Source organism: Rhodamnia argentea, chromosome 9 (genome assembly GCF_020921035.1).
Source record: "Rhodamnia argentea isolate NSW1041297 chromosome 9, ASM2092103v1, whole genome shotgun sequence".
NCBI classification, from domain to species: Eukaryota; Viridiplantae; Streptophyta; class Magnoliopsida; order Myrtales; family Myrtaceae; genus Rhodamnia; species Rhodamnia argentea.
This window is the reverse complement of record NC_063158.1, coordinates 23704897-23722609: the sequence shown is the minus strand read 5'-3', so window position 1 is coordinate 23722609 and position 17713 is coordinate 23704897. Positions and strand designations below refer to the sequence as shown.

The 17713-nt window shown below is 40.7% G+C and overlaps 1 protein-coding gene across 1 annotated transcript; it reads left to right on the top strand.

The window, feature by feature from the left end:
• Nucleotides 1–13621: 13621 nt before the first annotated feature.
• Nucleotides 13622–16799, top strand: LOC115739787 (disease resistance RPP13-like protein 4). Its single transcript, XM_030673038.2, has one exon. The coding sequence runs from the start codon at nucleotides 13700–13702 to the stop codon at nucleotides 16160–16162; it is 2463 nt and encodes an 820-aa protein (XP_030528898.1). The 5' UTR covers nucleotides 13622–13699; the 3' UTR covers nucleotides 16163–16799.
• Nucleotides 16800–17713: the final 914 nt, after the last annotated feature.

Here is a 17713-nt window from a genome sequence, read left to right as displayed (position 1 = left end):
GGTGGGACTTGAGTGCTTTGCTCGCTCTTACTCGCCTCGCTTACTTTTTCTCCTCTTCTTTCGGCCTTATAACTCCTATCCCACGGTTCACTATTGCTCAAGAGTGAGCATGGTTTCAAGGTAAAATCTAGAGCCTAAAACCAGACCAGTTGGGGAACCTGAAACCGGACCAATTGGGGAACTGATTCATTTTCAGGTTTCAAGGGATGCATGGTAGGTTTCAGGTTCTAAAAATTAGGGAATCTCTTCCGACGAGCGAGTTCCATGTAATAAGTTTTTGTATTTTTCTTGGTTTGTCTTTGTGTGATCTAGCAATGTTTTATAGTATCCTACAATGAGTATGTAATCTGGAATCACTAATCTGAAATTTCATTTCTGACGATATTTATGACTGAGATTTTTACTTTGTTAATAATTCATATTTATTCATGTGTCTAAATGTGAGTTGCCATAGTGGTTTGTAACAGCAAATGGTGGTAATAAAAGGTAATGATTCACTGCAATTGTTTAACTAAGAATACAGGTAGAACTTGTGCAGGCCCCGGAATCGATCTTGGAACTTGTGACAGGGTAAGTTTCAAGTTCCAAAAAACGAGGAACCTATTTCGACGTAGGTTCTAGTTCAGGTGTAATCTATACAGAACTTGGAATCTCTCTCCTATACTATTGACCATTTATTACTATAGGCTCGCGGAAAATACTTTTCTAGAAATAATCGCTTATATCACTTCAAGGATGTATGAACGAAAAATATTTTTATCGTTTACGAAAATTTTTAGACATGCTTATTGTGGATGATGAATATATTTTCCATTGATCATTAATCTTTCACTGGTAGTATCGCAAGCGCGTAATAGAATTCATGGCGGTTTTCGCGAATAGTCATGAAATACAATCTAAATACAATTTTTCTGTTATCTTACTATAGCTAAACTTATAAGGAAGCCGAATAAATCCAGCTATCCTACCACCACCACGACCACCACCACCATTTTCATCATCCCTCTCTGAACCAAGCGATGGCGGAAGAGAGAGAGATGCAGCAGCCGACAGTGTGGTACGAAGGTCATCTTCACCCACTTACTGTCCTCGAGGATATCCCTAGCCACAATCCTCCCTGTCACGAGTGTGGTCGTCCCTGTGACTCGCCGCCGGTCTTGCCAGTCTTTCACTGCACCCGGTGCGGCTTCAACCTCCATCTTCTCTGCGGCCCCTTGCCAACAAAGATCCAGCCGCCCCAATTCCTCGATATGCCCCTCATTCTCGCCGATTCATATGCCGAGAACGATGGCGGCGAGTACTACTGCGACTTCTGCCCGGAAAGGAGAGATCCAAGGGACTGCGTTTACCACTCGGAAGATCATTACTACGTCGTGCACGTTACATGCGTGATATCCGAGGTACGCCTGGTTCTTTCAAAGCTCTGCATCCTTGCCCAGTTCACCTCCCCAGTCATGTTTCATTTTCCATCCGGCTGGAGAAAAACAGTCCTTTCTTCCAATGAGTTATTCTGCTAACTGGGAGATGCTTACAAATAAACCCGGACCACAAAAAAGTGAATATCCACTCTTTTAAGTGATAGGCCATGGTCGGCAACAAAAAACCCGAGCTGAACAGTATATTTCGGGTCTTTTCGGGTAAGGTCTCCTTTTGGTTCGCGAATCCGATCTCCAGGCTTTTGCAATTCCTTCTCTGATTCCAGGTTTCGCCGGCGTTGGACTCATCTCTGTCCTGATCTCGAGTGCATTTTGCAGGATCGGTTTTGCTCTGGTGTTTCCGTGATAGTTTGCAATGCCCGTGATTGATCATAACGATAGGGCTTAGCTTCACCTCGTCCATTTTAGTTACCTTTTTGTTTATGAAAAATCAAATGAATCTCTTGGTTGCAATACTCAGAGGTAAGTTTCTGATTATGTGAGAAGAGAGATGAATATAGTCTTATTAGCTTCTTTGCTGTCGGAGCTTCCCATCTTTGTTCTTGGTATAAATCTGTTGCCTCCGCGGAAATCTCTATCCTTTGTTTTTTTTTTTTTTTTGCTTCCTTTCTCTGTTTTTCGTTCGTTGCTCTGCTTTCTTAGCCTAATCTGTAAATGCTGGAGGAAATACTGTGAAATAGTATAAGTTCCTTTTCTCTGTTTCTTCTTTTGCTGACGGAGAGACCATCAACTTCAAGAATGGCTAAGTTCTGTTTCCCTTGTTAGATTCATCCTTAGAAAGTACCATGGTGAGCTTGAAATTGTCCTTTTGCTTCTTCATAACTGCACAAGTATGATCAGATGGCATTGCCGGATCCTGAACCCAATATTCTATTAGGGCATTTTCGGGTCAGATCTCGGTTCGAGTCACAGCTAACACATATCTGTTATGTTTCGGTTCGGTTCGGGTATCACGGAAACTCAACCCTGAATGAATGGTCTGCCCCGATAGTGGTAACTAGTTTGGTAAGGATGGGACGTTGTTCCCCTCCTTTCATCAGTAATGCTGGTTATTGACATTTGCTCTCCACTTCCTTCTGGTATTTTGCCTCCAATGTAGCATTATTGGCTCCATTTGTGACTTAATCGCTGGCAAAAATGACATTCTGGTGCATCCAATTCTGTTGGGATACCCCTCCTCAAGAGTGAGGAGGAGGAAGTTTAAATTACCTCTCCATGCTTTCGATTTATTTTTAGGAGTTATCGAATTTTAACCGACAATTGATCGTGCCGAACAAACTGATGATTCGTTGCTAGGTATTGTGTTCGCTCAAGGGAGAGACAGGGGATGTTGTCGAGTTGAGGACGTTGGGAAAACTTATACCCGGCCGGGCGGTTAGTAAAGGGTCGAACTCTGATCACCCTGATGAGGGGCCAAAGGAGACGGCGGAATCAAGGCCAACTTTGAAGGAGATATACGTTTCCTTGACTAAGAATGAGAATGAGTTGAAGGAATTCAAGAATCTGTCAATACCTGGAGATATTTCATCGGACTTTCCGGCATGGTTCCCCTACTCACGTGATGCCTTCATACAGCTCTTAAAAAGGCTTGACGCTGCTACATTACCCTGGGAAGAATTGATCAAGTCCTACAACTTGGACGCCGAGGTTGTCTACGTCGGGGAGCACCAGATCACTCGCGACTTCGCCAACATCCTGGAGAAACTGACGCGCAAACTTGGGGAATTTATTCCTGGACCATCCAGCTTGAGTCCTAGAGTGAAGACGTTTGTGCTCGTTCTGCTGTGCGACGTCGTGTACAGCATGTACAGGACTAAAATCGAGGACGTCACCGAGCGGATGCTTATGACGTGGTGGGCCCGCTTGAAGGTCGTGCGGCGTGCCAACTTCCGCGTGCGCCGTGTTGAGAAACACCTGACCCGAGTAGTGGGCGCCTACTTTGGTAGTGAAGCGAAGAAATTCGCTGAAGGCACCATGGCTGATTTGGATACAAAGATCGACGAACTCTCAAAGCAGCTGGAGCAACTCAGAGCAGCACGTGAGAAACATCGGACGTTAGTGAAATCCACACGGCCGATCATAGAACAGTTCTTGGATGAGGCTTCGGCTCTTTCGTGGAAAACCGTCGGCGCTGATCTACTTCCTTGAACTCGGCGTTATAATTGGCTACGTTACGTACCCTTCGTAACTTCTGGTTTTTCCAGGGTTACCACTTTAAATATCGCGAATATCGGGTTTATTGATAAAGCTCGAAAGCATGTCTCTTTGGACATATTTCTGCGGTTCATGTTGCACTTTTGTTACCGCAGCACGGTACCTGATCCTATCTTTATATACCAGCTCATATTACTTCTCCGATGATCCCTCGAACATCATATATTATTGAAAGGGAAATGATTTCCTGACGATAGTGTCGGGGGCGGTACAATATCAACCGCTAATCCACACACTATCAACGCTTATTTTGCGTAAAGTACTCATTGGCTGGGAGATCTTGTGATCAGAAATAATTGATAATATGTCACACTATCGGACTAGCAACTTTCATGTTGAAATATGTATTATCATGTCGTGAAGACCTTTTCAAGTAATTGTTCTCTTGAATAAACTAATGGTGTTAATAAGTAATTTATAATTCATAACTTATGTTCATATAAGAAAATAGGGTTAATACCACGAAAAATCTCAAATTGGTACACCCGCGACAAATTTACCATCAAATTATTTTTTTTACCACGAAAAATCTCAAACTGGTACACCAATGAAAAATTTATCCCAAATTATTTTTTTGACCATCTAAAACCATAAACCGACACATCTGTGATAAATTTACCTTAAATTAAATTTTTTTATCATGAAAAACCCCAAATTGATACGCCTATGACAAATTTACCCTCCGTTAAATTGGGTTAATACCACGAAAAATTTAATCTGACTCAACAATTTGATGCTTAAATTTAAGGAAAGCAAACATAGGGTAAATTTGTCAAATCACACCGAGTTTGGGTTAAATTTATCTCAAGTGTATCGGTTTAGGATTTTTTGTAGTAAAAAAAATAATTTGGGGTAAATTTGTCATAGATGTACTAGTTTAGAATTTTTTGTGGCATTAACCGAAAAAAATATGACTAATCATGTGTTAATAACTCTCAGCCGTGTTTTCAAAAAGATATGCCAACGTAGAATCTATGTATACATAAGCAATTATTATAAGGTTTTGCGAGATTAGTATCTTCTAGCTTTTTTATCTAATAATACAGAGACGTTGCTAAATGTAATATGTGTGTGTGTGTGTATATATATATATATATATATATATAAAATACATTCTACACATTTTCTTTTTCTCTTTAGTTTAATGTTTTACTTTTCTCCTTATTTTTTTCCTTTTCTTTACAACTCAGATGCGTGAAAGCCTTAATGACAGTTGATTCTTCTATTTAATATATATATATATATATAAACACATACATAACAAATATTATTAAAACATTTGTCACGAAAATCCATGCAATCATAGAATAGTTTATACTGGAATATAACATTTTTCTTCTCACTATGTATAGATATCGTAAGAGTTATATATACATAAGAATTAAAATGGGATCCGTAAATATACGTACAAATATATGAATCAGAATTAGAGATTTGCTAGAAAGTTTGCTTATGCTTCGAGAAAATATTAAGTAAATCTGTCTTGTCACATAAGCCGAAAACGTGAGTCACTTCACTAATCGCTCACCACATGTTCTCGCCACATGTTCATAACGGGCCCACTTTTGAGATTTTTCCTCTCTCCTCGTTTATTCTCTCTTCTCTCACTGTTTTCTTGTTCTCTTTGCTGGCCATGGACGAGCGAGGTCCATGGCCTGCTAAAAGTAAACCAAGAAAACAGTACGCAAACCAAGAAGACAGTGAGAGGACAGAGAGAGTAACGAGAGAGATAGAAGAAAAATCAGAAATGCTTCCACTCCCAGGAACGGTATAATCTCAACAGTAAAATTACATAATATTATCACGTGCTTTGTATAAAATACTTGTTAATTAGAAGATTGTGTAATTAGAAATAAGAGATAATACTGTTAGATTGTTAAGCTAGCAGCTAAAAAAAAAAAATCTGAAAAGCAAATCACCACTTAGATAGGTGGCAAAACCGACCCACGTAATATTCGGATATGACAGCCTGTTCTTCCATCTCCGATAAAATTCTTGCCTCTGATCAGCGGGAGAACTGCTCATAAAATTTCCGTACCCAAGGAAAGCGTCCGAAAGAAAACCGTGAAATTATCCTGCCGGACAGCACCAAAGTGAAGCCTGTATAACCCTCATGGATATGGTGTTTACAATACCCTTTGGGCTGCGAGGCCGAAGGCCGGACAAAAACAACGTTGACTACGTCGAGCCGACCAACGGGTGGCCGGTCGATCAATCTGAGTTTGTTGGGCGTGAAGGCGAAGAATCATTCCTCCTCCATGGCTTGCTTGATAAGAGCAAAAGTAACTGCAATCAATTCACGGCGCTTGGCATCGTGGGAACGGCAGGTAGTGGAAAGACTACCATCTGTAAAAGGATGTTCAACAGCGAACAAGTGAAAAAGCACTTCCTTCCTCGTGTCTGGGTTTGCATGACAAAGCAACCCGGCGACAACCCAGAACCGAAGGTCGCCGTGGCTCGGAGGATGCTGATTTGCCTCGGAGAAGACGAGGAGATCATCGAGAAGATCATCAAGAAGAAGCCCGAGGATATAATTCCGGGGTTGGTCTCTCTTCTGCACCGGCAACTAGCGGGCAAGAGGTACCTGATCGTGCTAGACGACGCATGGGATGCGGATGAATGGTATAATTTGGGCTGCGCCAAGGAAATTTCTTCCCCAGACTCAGCCAGATCCATCTCAGATTACTCGATCCAGCACAAGTCAAACAAAGGCAAGAGTTTCTCCCGGGTCGGCTCGATGGACTGGAGTCGAAGCCTGGGCTTGGGGCTGCCGAAAGGATACGGAGGAGCTGTGATCGTCAACGGGAGGAGCGATAAAGTGGTGGAGAGGATGGTTGGTAAGGAAAATCTGCACCATCTTCTTCCTCTGACGGACGAAGATTGCTGGGTCATATTCAAAAAAGCATCCGGTGGTGCTGACATTAATCCTGAGGTAGGAAGACGAGCACAAAATGTTTTTGCAGAACCTGTTTGCTTTCATAGAGTAGCTTTATGTTCAAATGATTGGCCGAAAGAATTTATAGCAAACGAACGGATTAGATCTTCTTTGTATGGTCCTCTCGTCTGATTGACGATGGAGAATTGGTTCTCGAGGATTCAAAGCATCCAAACCGGGAGGAGCCAAAGTGATTTAGAGAGAATTATGTAAATTGGCTCTCTCTCTCTCTCTCTCTCTCTCTCTCTCTCTCTGTAGTATTTCCCCTTTTATGTAAAAGTCGGTGGACATGTTTTATAAACAAGCAGATCAATATTAATCTGTGGTATGGCATACTTTCTGATTCTTCAGGTAGAAGAAGAACTTCGGAGATCGGTGGTGCGGGGAGCTGGTGGGCACCCAGTTATGGCTGATCTGATGGGCCGGTCTTACGGTGGCAAGCCACGACAGGACGGACGTAGTCGTCCTGCACCACAGCCGGATGATAGAGGGAGAGCTCCCATCGCCCAAGGTACTGAGATCCCGCCGGCTAATACTAACAATGGTTCTTCCATAGCCCAAGTAACCGTGCAAGAAGCGGCTCAGGTTACAGCACCGCAGCTGGTCGACAGTACAATTGGTTCTTCCAAAGCCCAAGTAACTGAGCCAGATTTGGCCCAGGTTACAGCACCGCAGCCGGTCGACAGTACAATTGGTTCTCCCATAGCCCAAGTAACAGGCACAGCAATCGATCAACAGTATCAGGGTTCTTCCATGGCACAAGTGACTGGGCCAGCAGTGGCCCAGGTTACTCCACCGCAACCGGTCAACAGTATCAGCTGTTCTTCCACAGCCCAAGTTACTGGGCCAGAAGCGGCCCAGGTTACAGCACCGCAGCTGGTCAACAATATCAGTGGCTCTTCCTCCACAGCCCAAGTAATTGGGCCAGAATTGACCCAAATAACCGAACCACAGCCGATTGGACCAGAATCGGCCCAAGTTACAACACTGCAACTGGTCAACAGTAGCAGTGGTTCTTCTTCCATAGCCAAAGTAACTGGGCCAGAATCTGCCCAGGTTACCGCACCGCAACCGACCGATAGTAGCAATAGTTCTTCCACAGCCCAAGTAACTGGGCCAGAATCGGCCTAGGTTACTGCTTCACAATCGGTGAGTAGCAGCAATGGTTCTGCGACTAAAGAACTTATTGGGCCAGACAGGGCCGAATTTATCGCACCGCGGTTGGTTGATGGTTTCATATTGAACCAAAAGTCTGGGGTCTGTCAAGTTTCCTTTCGGCTTGGGTAGAAGTAAATCAATGGGCTTCTGATGGTTTCATATTTTGTCTTTCTTTCCTTTGTCGCTTGATAGCTTACATCAACTTATGTTCCTTTCACCCTGTAGTGTATCTCTACTTAATATGCGAGTGCTCGCCTTCAGCTTTTCTTCCATGCATGCTTCCCCCGTTACCATTTAGACCATAAGGCTGCGTTTGGTCGTCCGTATAAAATTCAGGATATGATATATTTTATCATATCCCGTGTTTGGTAGGTGTCCCGGATAGTATAATGTCGGATATAGAAGGGATATAACCCGGATAAAAACATCCGAGGGGAGGGGGTAGGATAAGGTCGGATAGGATTTCTCTTATCCGTCATCTAAAAGCTAACTTTTAGAATAACGACAACTTTTTTGTCTCATTTGTTTCTATTTTTTTTTTTTTTTTTTGCAAAGAGGTTTGAAAATCTAATAAAATATGTATATTTGCAAGTTTTTTTTGTGTATGAGAACGTTATTTTAATAGTAAAAAGATTGGAATATTTCATGAGCATCACGTAGGGGCATATATGTCATTTATATTGATATACGCTTTCTATCAAATGCAAGATATGATAGGATATGAAAATATCCGACTTTAAATCCATGATTCACCAAACAGTTGATATGATATGGCCAAATCCTTGGATTTCTTATCCTATCCTATCCAATCATATCCGACTAGAAATCCCGACGACCAAATGCAGCATAAAGGGATTGGACAACCAAACAGTTGCAAACATAATGATTGTTTGGATCGGTGATCTCTTCTTGGTAGTTAATTACAAGCAAAAGAGCCGTCGCTAATGTTCTGTTTGTTTCATGGAAAATAAAAGGATAAATAACATCTCATGAAGTCAAGTAGGTCTTTTTTTTTCTTTTTCTTTTTTTTTTTGCCCTCCTATCTTCCTAAAGAAAATTTTGTCCACACACGTAATCCTACCAAGCCCATAGAAAAAAAAAAAAAAGATATAAGCAAGCCTATCTTTGTTACTTCCTTTGAAATTTCAAGAAAGGATGAAGAACTGTGGTACCTCTATCGATGTTAAGATTAACAAGGAAACATCCCTTTCGGTTCCGAAAATCACGAGACATTACTCTCGAAAGGTCGATAGCTTAATTCCGTTCTTCTCGGAAAATCTTTACACACGCGCCCAACATGACTAATCTTTTAATTAGGTAAAGTAAAGCAACTTATTCAAACATTCCCGAAAAGTTCAGTAGGAAAAGTTATCGGTCACGAGCGTCCTCTTCGTGGTCTTGGAATTTGCATTGGGCCTGCTTCATTCTAAACGGGCCTGCTTTCTGGCAATCGATAACCTGACTTGAAAAGATAAAAAATTTTATTAAAAAGGTGTCTATGGAGGAAAATCAAATGATTTTCCATACCAAACGACGGAAAATATCTTCCGGGTCTCTTTCACATTTTAGCAAAACGCCGAAAAACATGGTCATTTTCTTTGGTCGTATTTCTTGTCATGATTCGAGAACACAACTAGTGTTGGGCTTCACCTAAACTTTCTCCATGTCTTCTTTTATGGGTCACGAGCTTGGTGGACTTTCCTTATTCTTCACTCATAAGTAATAGAATTTGTTCCCGTCTTCTCGTCCGCCCCGGCTGTATGCCCTCAAGTTACTTTCAACACAGAATTCATACAAATCTGGATATAACTGAATGTATAAGATTATGTTTGCTCCGAGCAAAACTAATGTTTTGAAAAATATTTTCCAATAACGATCCGTTTCTTTCGTCGAAAATGAATAATTAAGTAAACATTTTCCTAAGAAATGATTGTTTATAAGATTATGTTTGCTCCGAGCAAAACTAATGTTTTGAAAAACATTGTCCAATAACGCTCCGTTTCTTTTGTCGAAAATGAATGATTAAGTAAGCATTTTCCTAAAAAATGATTGTTTATAAGATTATGTTTGCTCCGACCAAAACTAATGTTTTGAAAAATATTTTCCAATAACGCTCCGTTTCTTTCGTCGAAAATGAATGATTAAGTAAGCATTTTTCTAAAAAAATGATTGTTTATATCACTTCAAATAATTAGTTTTTGATAATGTTTTCATTATCAACAACAACTTATGTCTAAACATTTTCCGTTGCTTCATTTTTTATAAACAACTCAAGTGATCATTTTTAGAAAAATATCTTTCAAATCACTCGTTTCTCGCGTGACATACGCACCCTAAATGATCACTTGAATCACTTTATAAAATTGAATAAATGAAAAACACTTTTGTGGTCCACAAAATTGCTGAAACAGAAAATTATTATCAATAATGAAAATATTATGCATTGGCTAATTATTGTAAATGACTCATCATTTTTTGAGAAAATATTTTTCAAATCACTCTTTTTTTTTTTTTCGCTAAACAAATGGAGCCTAAATATCGACTTTTAGTTGAACAATCAATATAGCTAATATTGGCAGAAGTAAACGAGGTCAAGGACATGGTAAACTAGAAAGAAATGTTAGATCCCAAATGCCTAATTATCAGAACCAACCGCTCAAATGATGTCGCTTAATCTCTTTACCTAATCCGATTCATAATTTCAAATGTGATAGCCATTTTTTTTTATTTGCATAAAGCTCTTACTAGTTTTGTACGACGTCGCTTTGCAAGTGGATACCTCGCTCAGTTGGTGGGTTCGGCGGACGAACAGGAAATTAATTCTCTAAGCTAAGCCAGCTCACGTTCTTTGAAATGAACTGATGTTTGTGTTTGTGTTAGTGTTCAAGCTGTTATTGTCGCTATTCCATTTAAATAATACTTAGATCAATTATTTTTTGATTTATTTATTCGAGAGGTGTTGCCCACATCGTGATATTTTCTTTTTCTTTGCAGCCGGTCACGTTCTTCGAAATTGACTGAACATTCGGCGATCTTGAAGGTGGTCCGCCCCGCATGGGCCACCGACATTAGGAAAATATTAATTCATACGGTACCCACCAAACGAAAAGAGCAAATACATAGAAATAAACGTATGTCAGCAACAATTTTTTTTATGTCTGTATCTGACACTCACGTTTGTGTTTTATAAGTTCCAAGTGGTGATTATATTGAAGCAAGATGCACCTAGTTTCTTGTGCCCGATTGATGCTTGCATGTGTCGGTTGTTCAAGTTGTCATTATACTACACAACATTAAATCTGACCGACTTTTTTCATGAGCACAAGTTGCCATGATCTTATTCTGGACGAAGAATTATTTTATTTTATTTTATTGCATGGTTTTGTCATGTTCATATTAGAATCCATAAATTTTTTCTTTTGTTTCCATACTCCTGTTTTAATTTTAAGTTCTAGTTGAGATTATACGAAAGCAAAAGCCACCACCTAATTGATGCCGGTAAACAGACAGCTTGACTTACATAAGGAAGCCAAACATGACTCGTTGAGGCGACAAATGATGGGTCGGGTCGGATTTGATCACATCTTTTCGATTGCGAATCATATTCAGATTCAAGTCATTTTGGCTTATGAAAATTCAAATGTGGGAAGAAGTCGGACTGAGGCAGGGTGGTAATACCGCCATTGAAAGGCAAACTAATGAAATCCTGATTTTCACTCGTTGATTGGAACTTACCAAAACATAATCTAGTTCACGGATTTTTCGTGAGAAAAGCAGGTTTTGCGATTGCAAAAGTGATTGAGAAAGAGGAAACTTATAACGTTGAGGAATTGAAAACACCTGCGAGATTAAAGCACGGGGAATCGAACATTCTGAAACGGGAATTAAGACAAACTAGGAACTAGAATTGAAGAAACATGTGCTCGCAGACGCTCAAATTCTTAACTTTGAAACTAAAGTGAAGTCCACAGTACAACAAACATGAAGTAGAATACTAAAGCAGCTGTAGGAAAGCCAAATTAGAGTTTCTCATGAATGGAACACATGTCAATCAATATTCCAATCCTTTTTAGCAATATACCTTTTCTTTCTTTCATTTTTTTGTTAGCAGAAAGCCATTTATTCGTGGGCTCAAACTGGAGACATTAATTTAACACGTAGTTTGGCCATCTAACTCTTTTAAATTGGATCCCTCCATTAGCTTGATAAATATTATGATCTGCTTTGGAGCTTTCGCTTTTCTTCTTAACTTTGATTACGTCTTTTCTATGTAAAAATTCATTCGAAATCTTCGGAAAAAATAGAGATATTAGTTTCTTTTAGCTTAGTTTACTGCTAGATTTCATGCCCGTGCTCCATTGTTTTTCATTCCTTATGCAACATCATGATGAATTAAAATGATTGCTAACTCCAATTAGATGGAGAAGTTGAATATCTAAGGACCATTTCCTTTGTTTACCACTTTCAGAGAAAATATTGAATAAACATTCTAGATTGAGGAAAAGAAAATAAGCGACATAAAGTTGGTTGCTGCACTGTAAGTTAAGTTGCATCGACACCGACAGGCGACAACACGACACTCCGGCATATTAGAGAATTTCGACACGTTAGGATATATTGTATATTAAATGTATATTTTTATATATACATGATAAATTCATTATGTATATATAAAAATATCAGCATTGACCCTTACTAAAAAAAAAAAATATCAGCATTGAGTTTTTTTTTCTTTTTCTGTTAATAATTCATGATTAGGTTTTTTTTGGGATTAGCTAGGTACATTTTGACTTCTAATTTGTTGAAAATATTTAAAATTGACCTCGTGTGTGTCGAAAAGGCGTGTCGGGATGCAAGACTCGTGTGTCGCTTGCATGTTAATCGCGCTAACCATATGTCGTTGAAGTGCCGACACATGTTCGACACGACTCGAAAGTCCCCAAAGAATGTGCGTGCTTCCTAAACTGTAAGGACAATAAGAATTTCCTCCGATTATAGTTTTAATTGGGAAGAGGGAGTGGTTAACTTTTTCCTTTCACCTTTTCATCCTCTTTTTTGGTCGATTTTTACCTTTTTTCCTATTCCAAATCAAAACACATTACAATAAGGGTTAATGTCATAGAAAACCATGAACTAGTACACCTGTAAAATTTTTATCCTAAACTATTTTTTTTTTACCACAAAAAATCTCAAACCGGTACACTTGTGACAGATTTACACCAAATCGGTACACTTACGATAAATTTACCTTTCGTTAATTTTCATTAAATCTAACCATCGAATTGCTAAGTTGGATAGCATATGACAGTTTGAAGTTTTTACCCTCTATTTATCATAGATGTATCAATTTTGAAAAATATCAAACCAATTTAACGAAGGGTATATTTGTCATAAGTGTATCAATTGGAGTTTTTTGTGGTATAAAAATTATTTTAGGGAGAATTTGTCACAGATGTATCAATTTAAGTTTTTGGTGGTAAAAAAATAGTTTGAGGTAAATTTGTCGCAAATGTACCAGTTTAGAATTTTTCGTAATAAAAAAAATAATTTAGAGTAGATTTGTTATAAGTGTATTAATTTGAGGTTTTTCGTGATATTAATCCTACATGAGGGCTAAATGGGAAAATAAAAAGATGAGATGAACACTTCTAGTTCTGCTATATATAGATCTATACTGAAACATATTTTAATACGGATGGACACAGCGACGTGCAACGCACGTGACGTTAAATCCGCGCGTGCATGAATTTCCTCGGCCACGTCAGCTTGGGCTGCTCCTTTTCCAGCTCAGCAAAAGGAGGAGGGGGAAGCCCGTTGACTTCGCATTTACTTCGTTTCGTTTCAGACCAGCAGCATGGCACTCCTTCCTCTTCTTCATCTTCATCTTCATCTTCATCTCCTTCTGCGTTGATGCTTGAAAGATTCAGCTCAGAGCTCCAACCTCTTCACCTCTCTCATGTCCATCGCATCGACCATGCCTCCGCTGCCGCCGGACGGCCCACCTCCCCTGCCGAGTCACGGAGATGTCCAAAACGTCGAAACCATCATCAAGACAATCCCCGCGCTGCTAGATTTCGTAAACAAAGTGAAGGGCTCTCTTCCCGAGCCTGAGATCCAGAGCGCAGGCGGCGCTGTCGCCGCCGAGGAGAAGCAGATCGAGGCCGAGGACGACGGCGGTGAAACCGTCCGCTGCTGGAGCGGCGGATTCGCCGGCGGCAAGAAGGGCGTCGGCAGCAAGAAGGCTGACGCGGTTCCCAATGGCGGCCGTAGAAACACCAGCGGCGCCAAAGGAGGCGGCGGCGACAGCAAGGGAGGCGGAGGCGGGAGCGGGAGCGCGAGCTCTCGTGGGAGCAATGGCACGCTTCGGAATGAGGCGGAGAAGTTGCGCAGAGACCTCAATTATATCGAGCGCGCGCTGTCCAAGTTCAGGAAGTTGGAGGTGGACTTCGGCTTGCAGTTTAAGAACATTGAGGAGCAACGCCGTGCGCTGGATCAGATCCTGAGTAGTATGGCTCAGGTTCAGAAAAGCACCAGCGCGACCAGCAGTCAGCAGGTCCACAACAAGTTTCGCTCTATCAGCGCTATGGTGACGAATCTGAAACTCCAGATTCCTTCTCTTCACAAACTGTCTACCTCTAATACTAATGCTCATCAATTGGACACGGGGTTCGTGTTCAACGCCTACTACCTGGTCGACGAAATGCTGAAACAAGACATGAAGGAAAAAGTCATGGGTGCCCCTGCTTTCGATGAGTTTTTCAATGATCTCTTGTGTGTTTTTGAGGATCTCGATCGGAGGTCAAAGCTATGCTTGCTTTGTTTCTCTGTGTTCCCTGAGAATGCTGTTTTGAGGAAGAGGCTTCTAGTGAACTGGTGGATTGGAGAGGGTTTGGCGGATTCCGACGGTGCAAGTGTTGATGGTATCTTCAAGGAGCTCATCGCGAAAGGCTTTGTTGAACCTGTGCTCAAGAAACGCAAAGTCACCGGATTCAAGATGGATCCTTTGGTCCGCTTTGCGGTAATTGCCATTGCGGAGAAAGTTGGGTTCTTCGGTTTCAATGCGATGGGAGTTCCTACTGAAGACTTCTCGTGGTCTTACAGAGCATGCTTGGTAAGAACTGAAGGAGAATCTTCTAGGGAGAGGTTGACAAAAAAGGAGAATGATCTGGAAAAACTGCGAACCATATTTAACGTCAATGATCCTTATCCTGATTTTAAGCTAGATTGGTTCTCGAAGCTGAAAAATCTCAATGTACTATACCTTGGTAGTTGGCAAGATTTTGCCAAGCATCATATAGAAGTTGAGGGCACAGAGTTCTTGAAAGGGCTAAAGCTTATGAAGCATCTTCAATTCTTGAGTCTTCAAGGCATTTCTAGAATTACGGACCTCCCAGATTCCATTTGCAAGCTCACCAGCTTGAAAATCCTGGATCTTAATGCATGCCACAATTTAGAGTTGCTTCCTAAGAACATAGGTGCACTGAAGAAGCTGACGCATTTGGATATATCACAGTGCTACTTGCTGGATCACATTCCGAAAGAGCTTTCTTCCCTCACGCAGCTCCAGGTTCTCAAGGGGTTTGTCATTGGTGACTCGATCAGCACCGACTCATGTACTCTTGAAGAATTGAAAGGATTGATGAAGTTAAGAAAATTGAGCATCTATACAGGGAGGGAAAATTTTCCAACAAACGATGAGCTAAAAGTACTAGAAGGTTTTCAGTATCTTCAGAAGTTAACAATAGCTTGGGGAGGGAAACCGTCCAAGGATGAACAAAATGAGAATTCTACACAACCGAACTATTCAGCAAAGTCAAGCACTGCAGACAGTGTCAAGATGGGTGATAAAACAAACAGCACAAAAACTCAGCAAGACAACATTTCAGGACCTCCTCAACCAGCACAGACAGCTCCTGCACGGAGAAAACTGAGCAGGGCACTTGCCTTCAAGGGACGCCTTCCTACTGAGACCTCTTCTCCAAATGCAGGAGATATGAGCGGCTTGGAGAAATTGGAGCTCCAGTGCTTCCCAGGGACTGCCGCTCCTGCTTGGTTGATAGAAGGCAAATTGAAGCCGGTAAAGTGTCTTTACATAAGTGGAGGAAATCTCCAAGAACTAGGTACTATTCAGAGAGAGAGGATAACATGGGAAGTTAGGATATTGTGTCTGAAGTTCTTAAGTGAACTGAAGATGGATTGGGGAGATCTGCAGAAGTCATTTCCGAATCTAATTTACTTGGAGAAGGTCAAATGTCCCAAGCTCTCTTTCTTCCCCTGCGATGAGCGTGGAGTTTGGTTGAACGGGGAAATGGAAGCCAAACGGATGGAAGAATCGGGATTGAGTTTGTCTTGGTCTTTTCTTAAACATAAGGATACCATTTGTCCTACCCCTGTTTCTTCTTCCAACACTAAACCATAATAGTTCTTGGTTCGATTGTGCACATTCCTGGTAGATGTGGACTGCCAGATGACCATCAAGGATTATGTTTGTAATTTTGAGTATCATTTTGCTTTGTTCACATTCTGTTGATGCAATGAAAGTCTTTCACCTTTACAGTTGATGGGAAACTTTCAGTCAAATTCAGAGAGAGAAGAAATCTTGCTTGGTCTCAGGAGATACATGGAATTCCATCACTCCAAGTGAAAAGGAGACCCCATCGTTTTTTTAGCAAACTGGATAACTATGCTTATTGATTAGTTCATACTTTGTCGCAGCAGCACTTGACGCATCTAAGGCTTTTGTTCAGCTATCAGTCATCATCAGTTGCAGGATTACTGCTAGACAACATTGGTTGTTGTATCGTCTGATCAATGAAGCAGTTTTGATTGCTGCCTGTTTCTAAGTGTTGACACCTAAATTTGCTGCATGAGATAAAATCTCTCTGGATGGTTTGGCTTCGTATTCATGTCCACCTTACATAGTTCTCCTGTCAGGGAATTCTTTGGCTTTTGTTCAGACATCAGCCATCATCAGTTGCAGGATTCAGAAACTGCTAGACCACATTGATTTTTGTATTTGTCTGATCAGTCAAGCAGTTTTGATTATTCCTTGTTTCTAAGTTATGCTGCATGAGATAAAATCTGTGGGTGGTTTGGCTTTGTATTCACGTCCACCTTACATAGTTTTCCTGCAGGGAATACTTTGCATTCACTTTGTGAAGCTGCTAACTTTCTGAGTGCTAATCTCGGTGATTATCTGTAAGCTACACACTTAGATATATGCTGTAAGCTACACACTTAGATATATGCTGCCTGATAATAACTGGTTAACTGTGAGAACAAGGACTCCCCTAATATGGATTTCACAGTGGCCATTATCAGTCCTGAGGACATATGCTCATTCACTAGTCACAATTTCTTAATTATATGTTCCTAAAGTTACTTTGAGCAGCAAATGCTCACATGAGACGGTATGCAGACTTCAGCAATTTCTTCTTCTGGGTCTCATTAAAAAGTCAAGAAATTTTGGTTTGTCAAAAGCACAGAGCTGCACTTTGGGGGACAATACGACCCTGCCAAAGTGGAGACTCATTTGAACCAAAATTTGTCGAGAAAGACTCGCAAAACATATAGTTGGGAGGAGCAGGATGCTGCTACGTGAGAATAGAGAGGAAGCAGTAACTGAAAGAGTAAGGGATTTGATAAGAATTGGCAATTAGTTGTCAGGTTCTAGTGGCTTGCTTACAGTTACAGCTATGCAAACAATTTGCACTGTTTGAGATGATTTCATTTTCCAATTCACCTTGACCTTTGAATGTAGTACCATATGGGTCGGTATGTTTCGAAAAGATGAAGTACACAACTATACTCCTGATTGTTTCCAGCAGGAAACCTCCTGTGTAACATCGGTCTTGATGTCTTCCATGTTAAGGTACTGCAATGTTCTCTTCCGAAAATTGATTAGTAGCCACTTCAGACCCTAATTGAAATTTTCCCTGAAAAGAAATAATCCAAATCATATACATCCGTA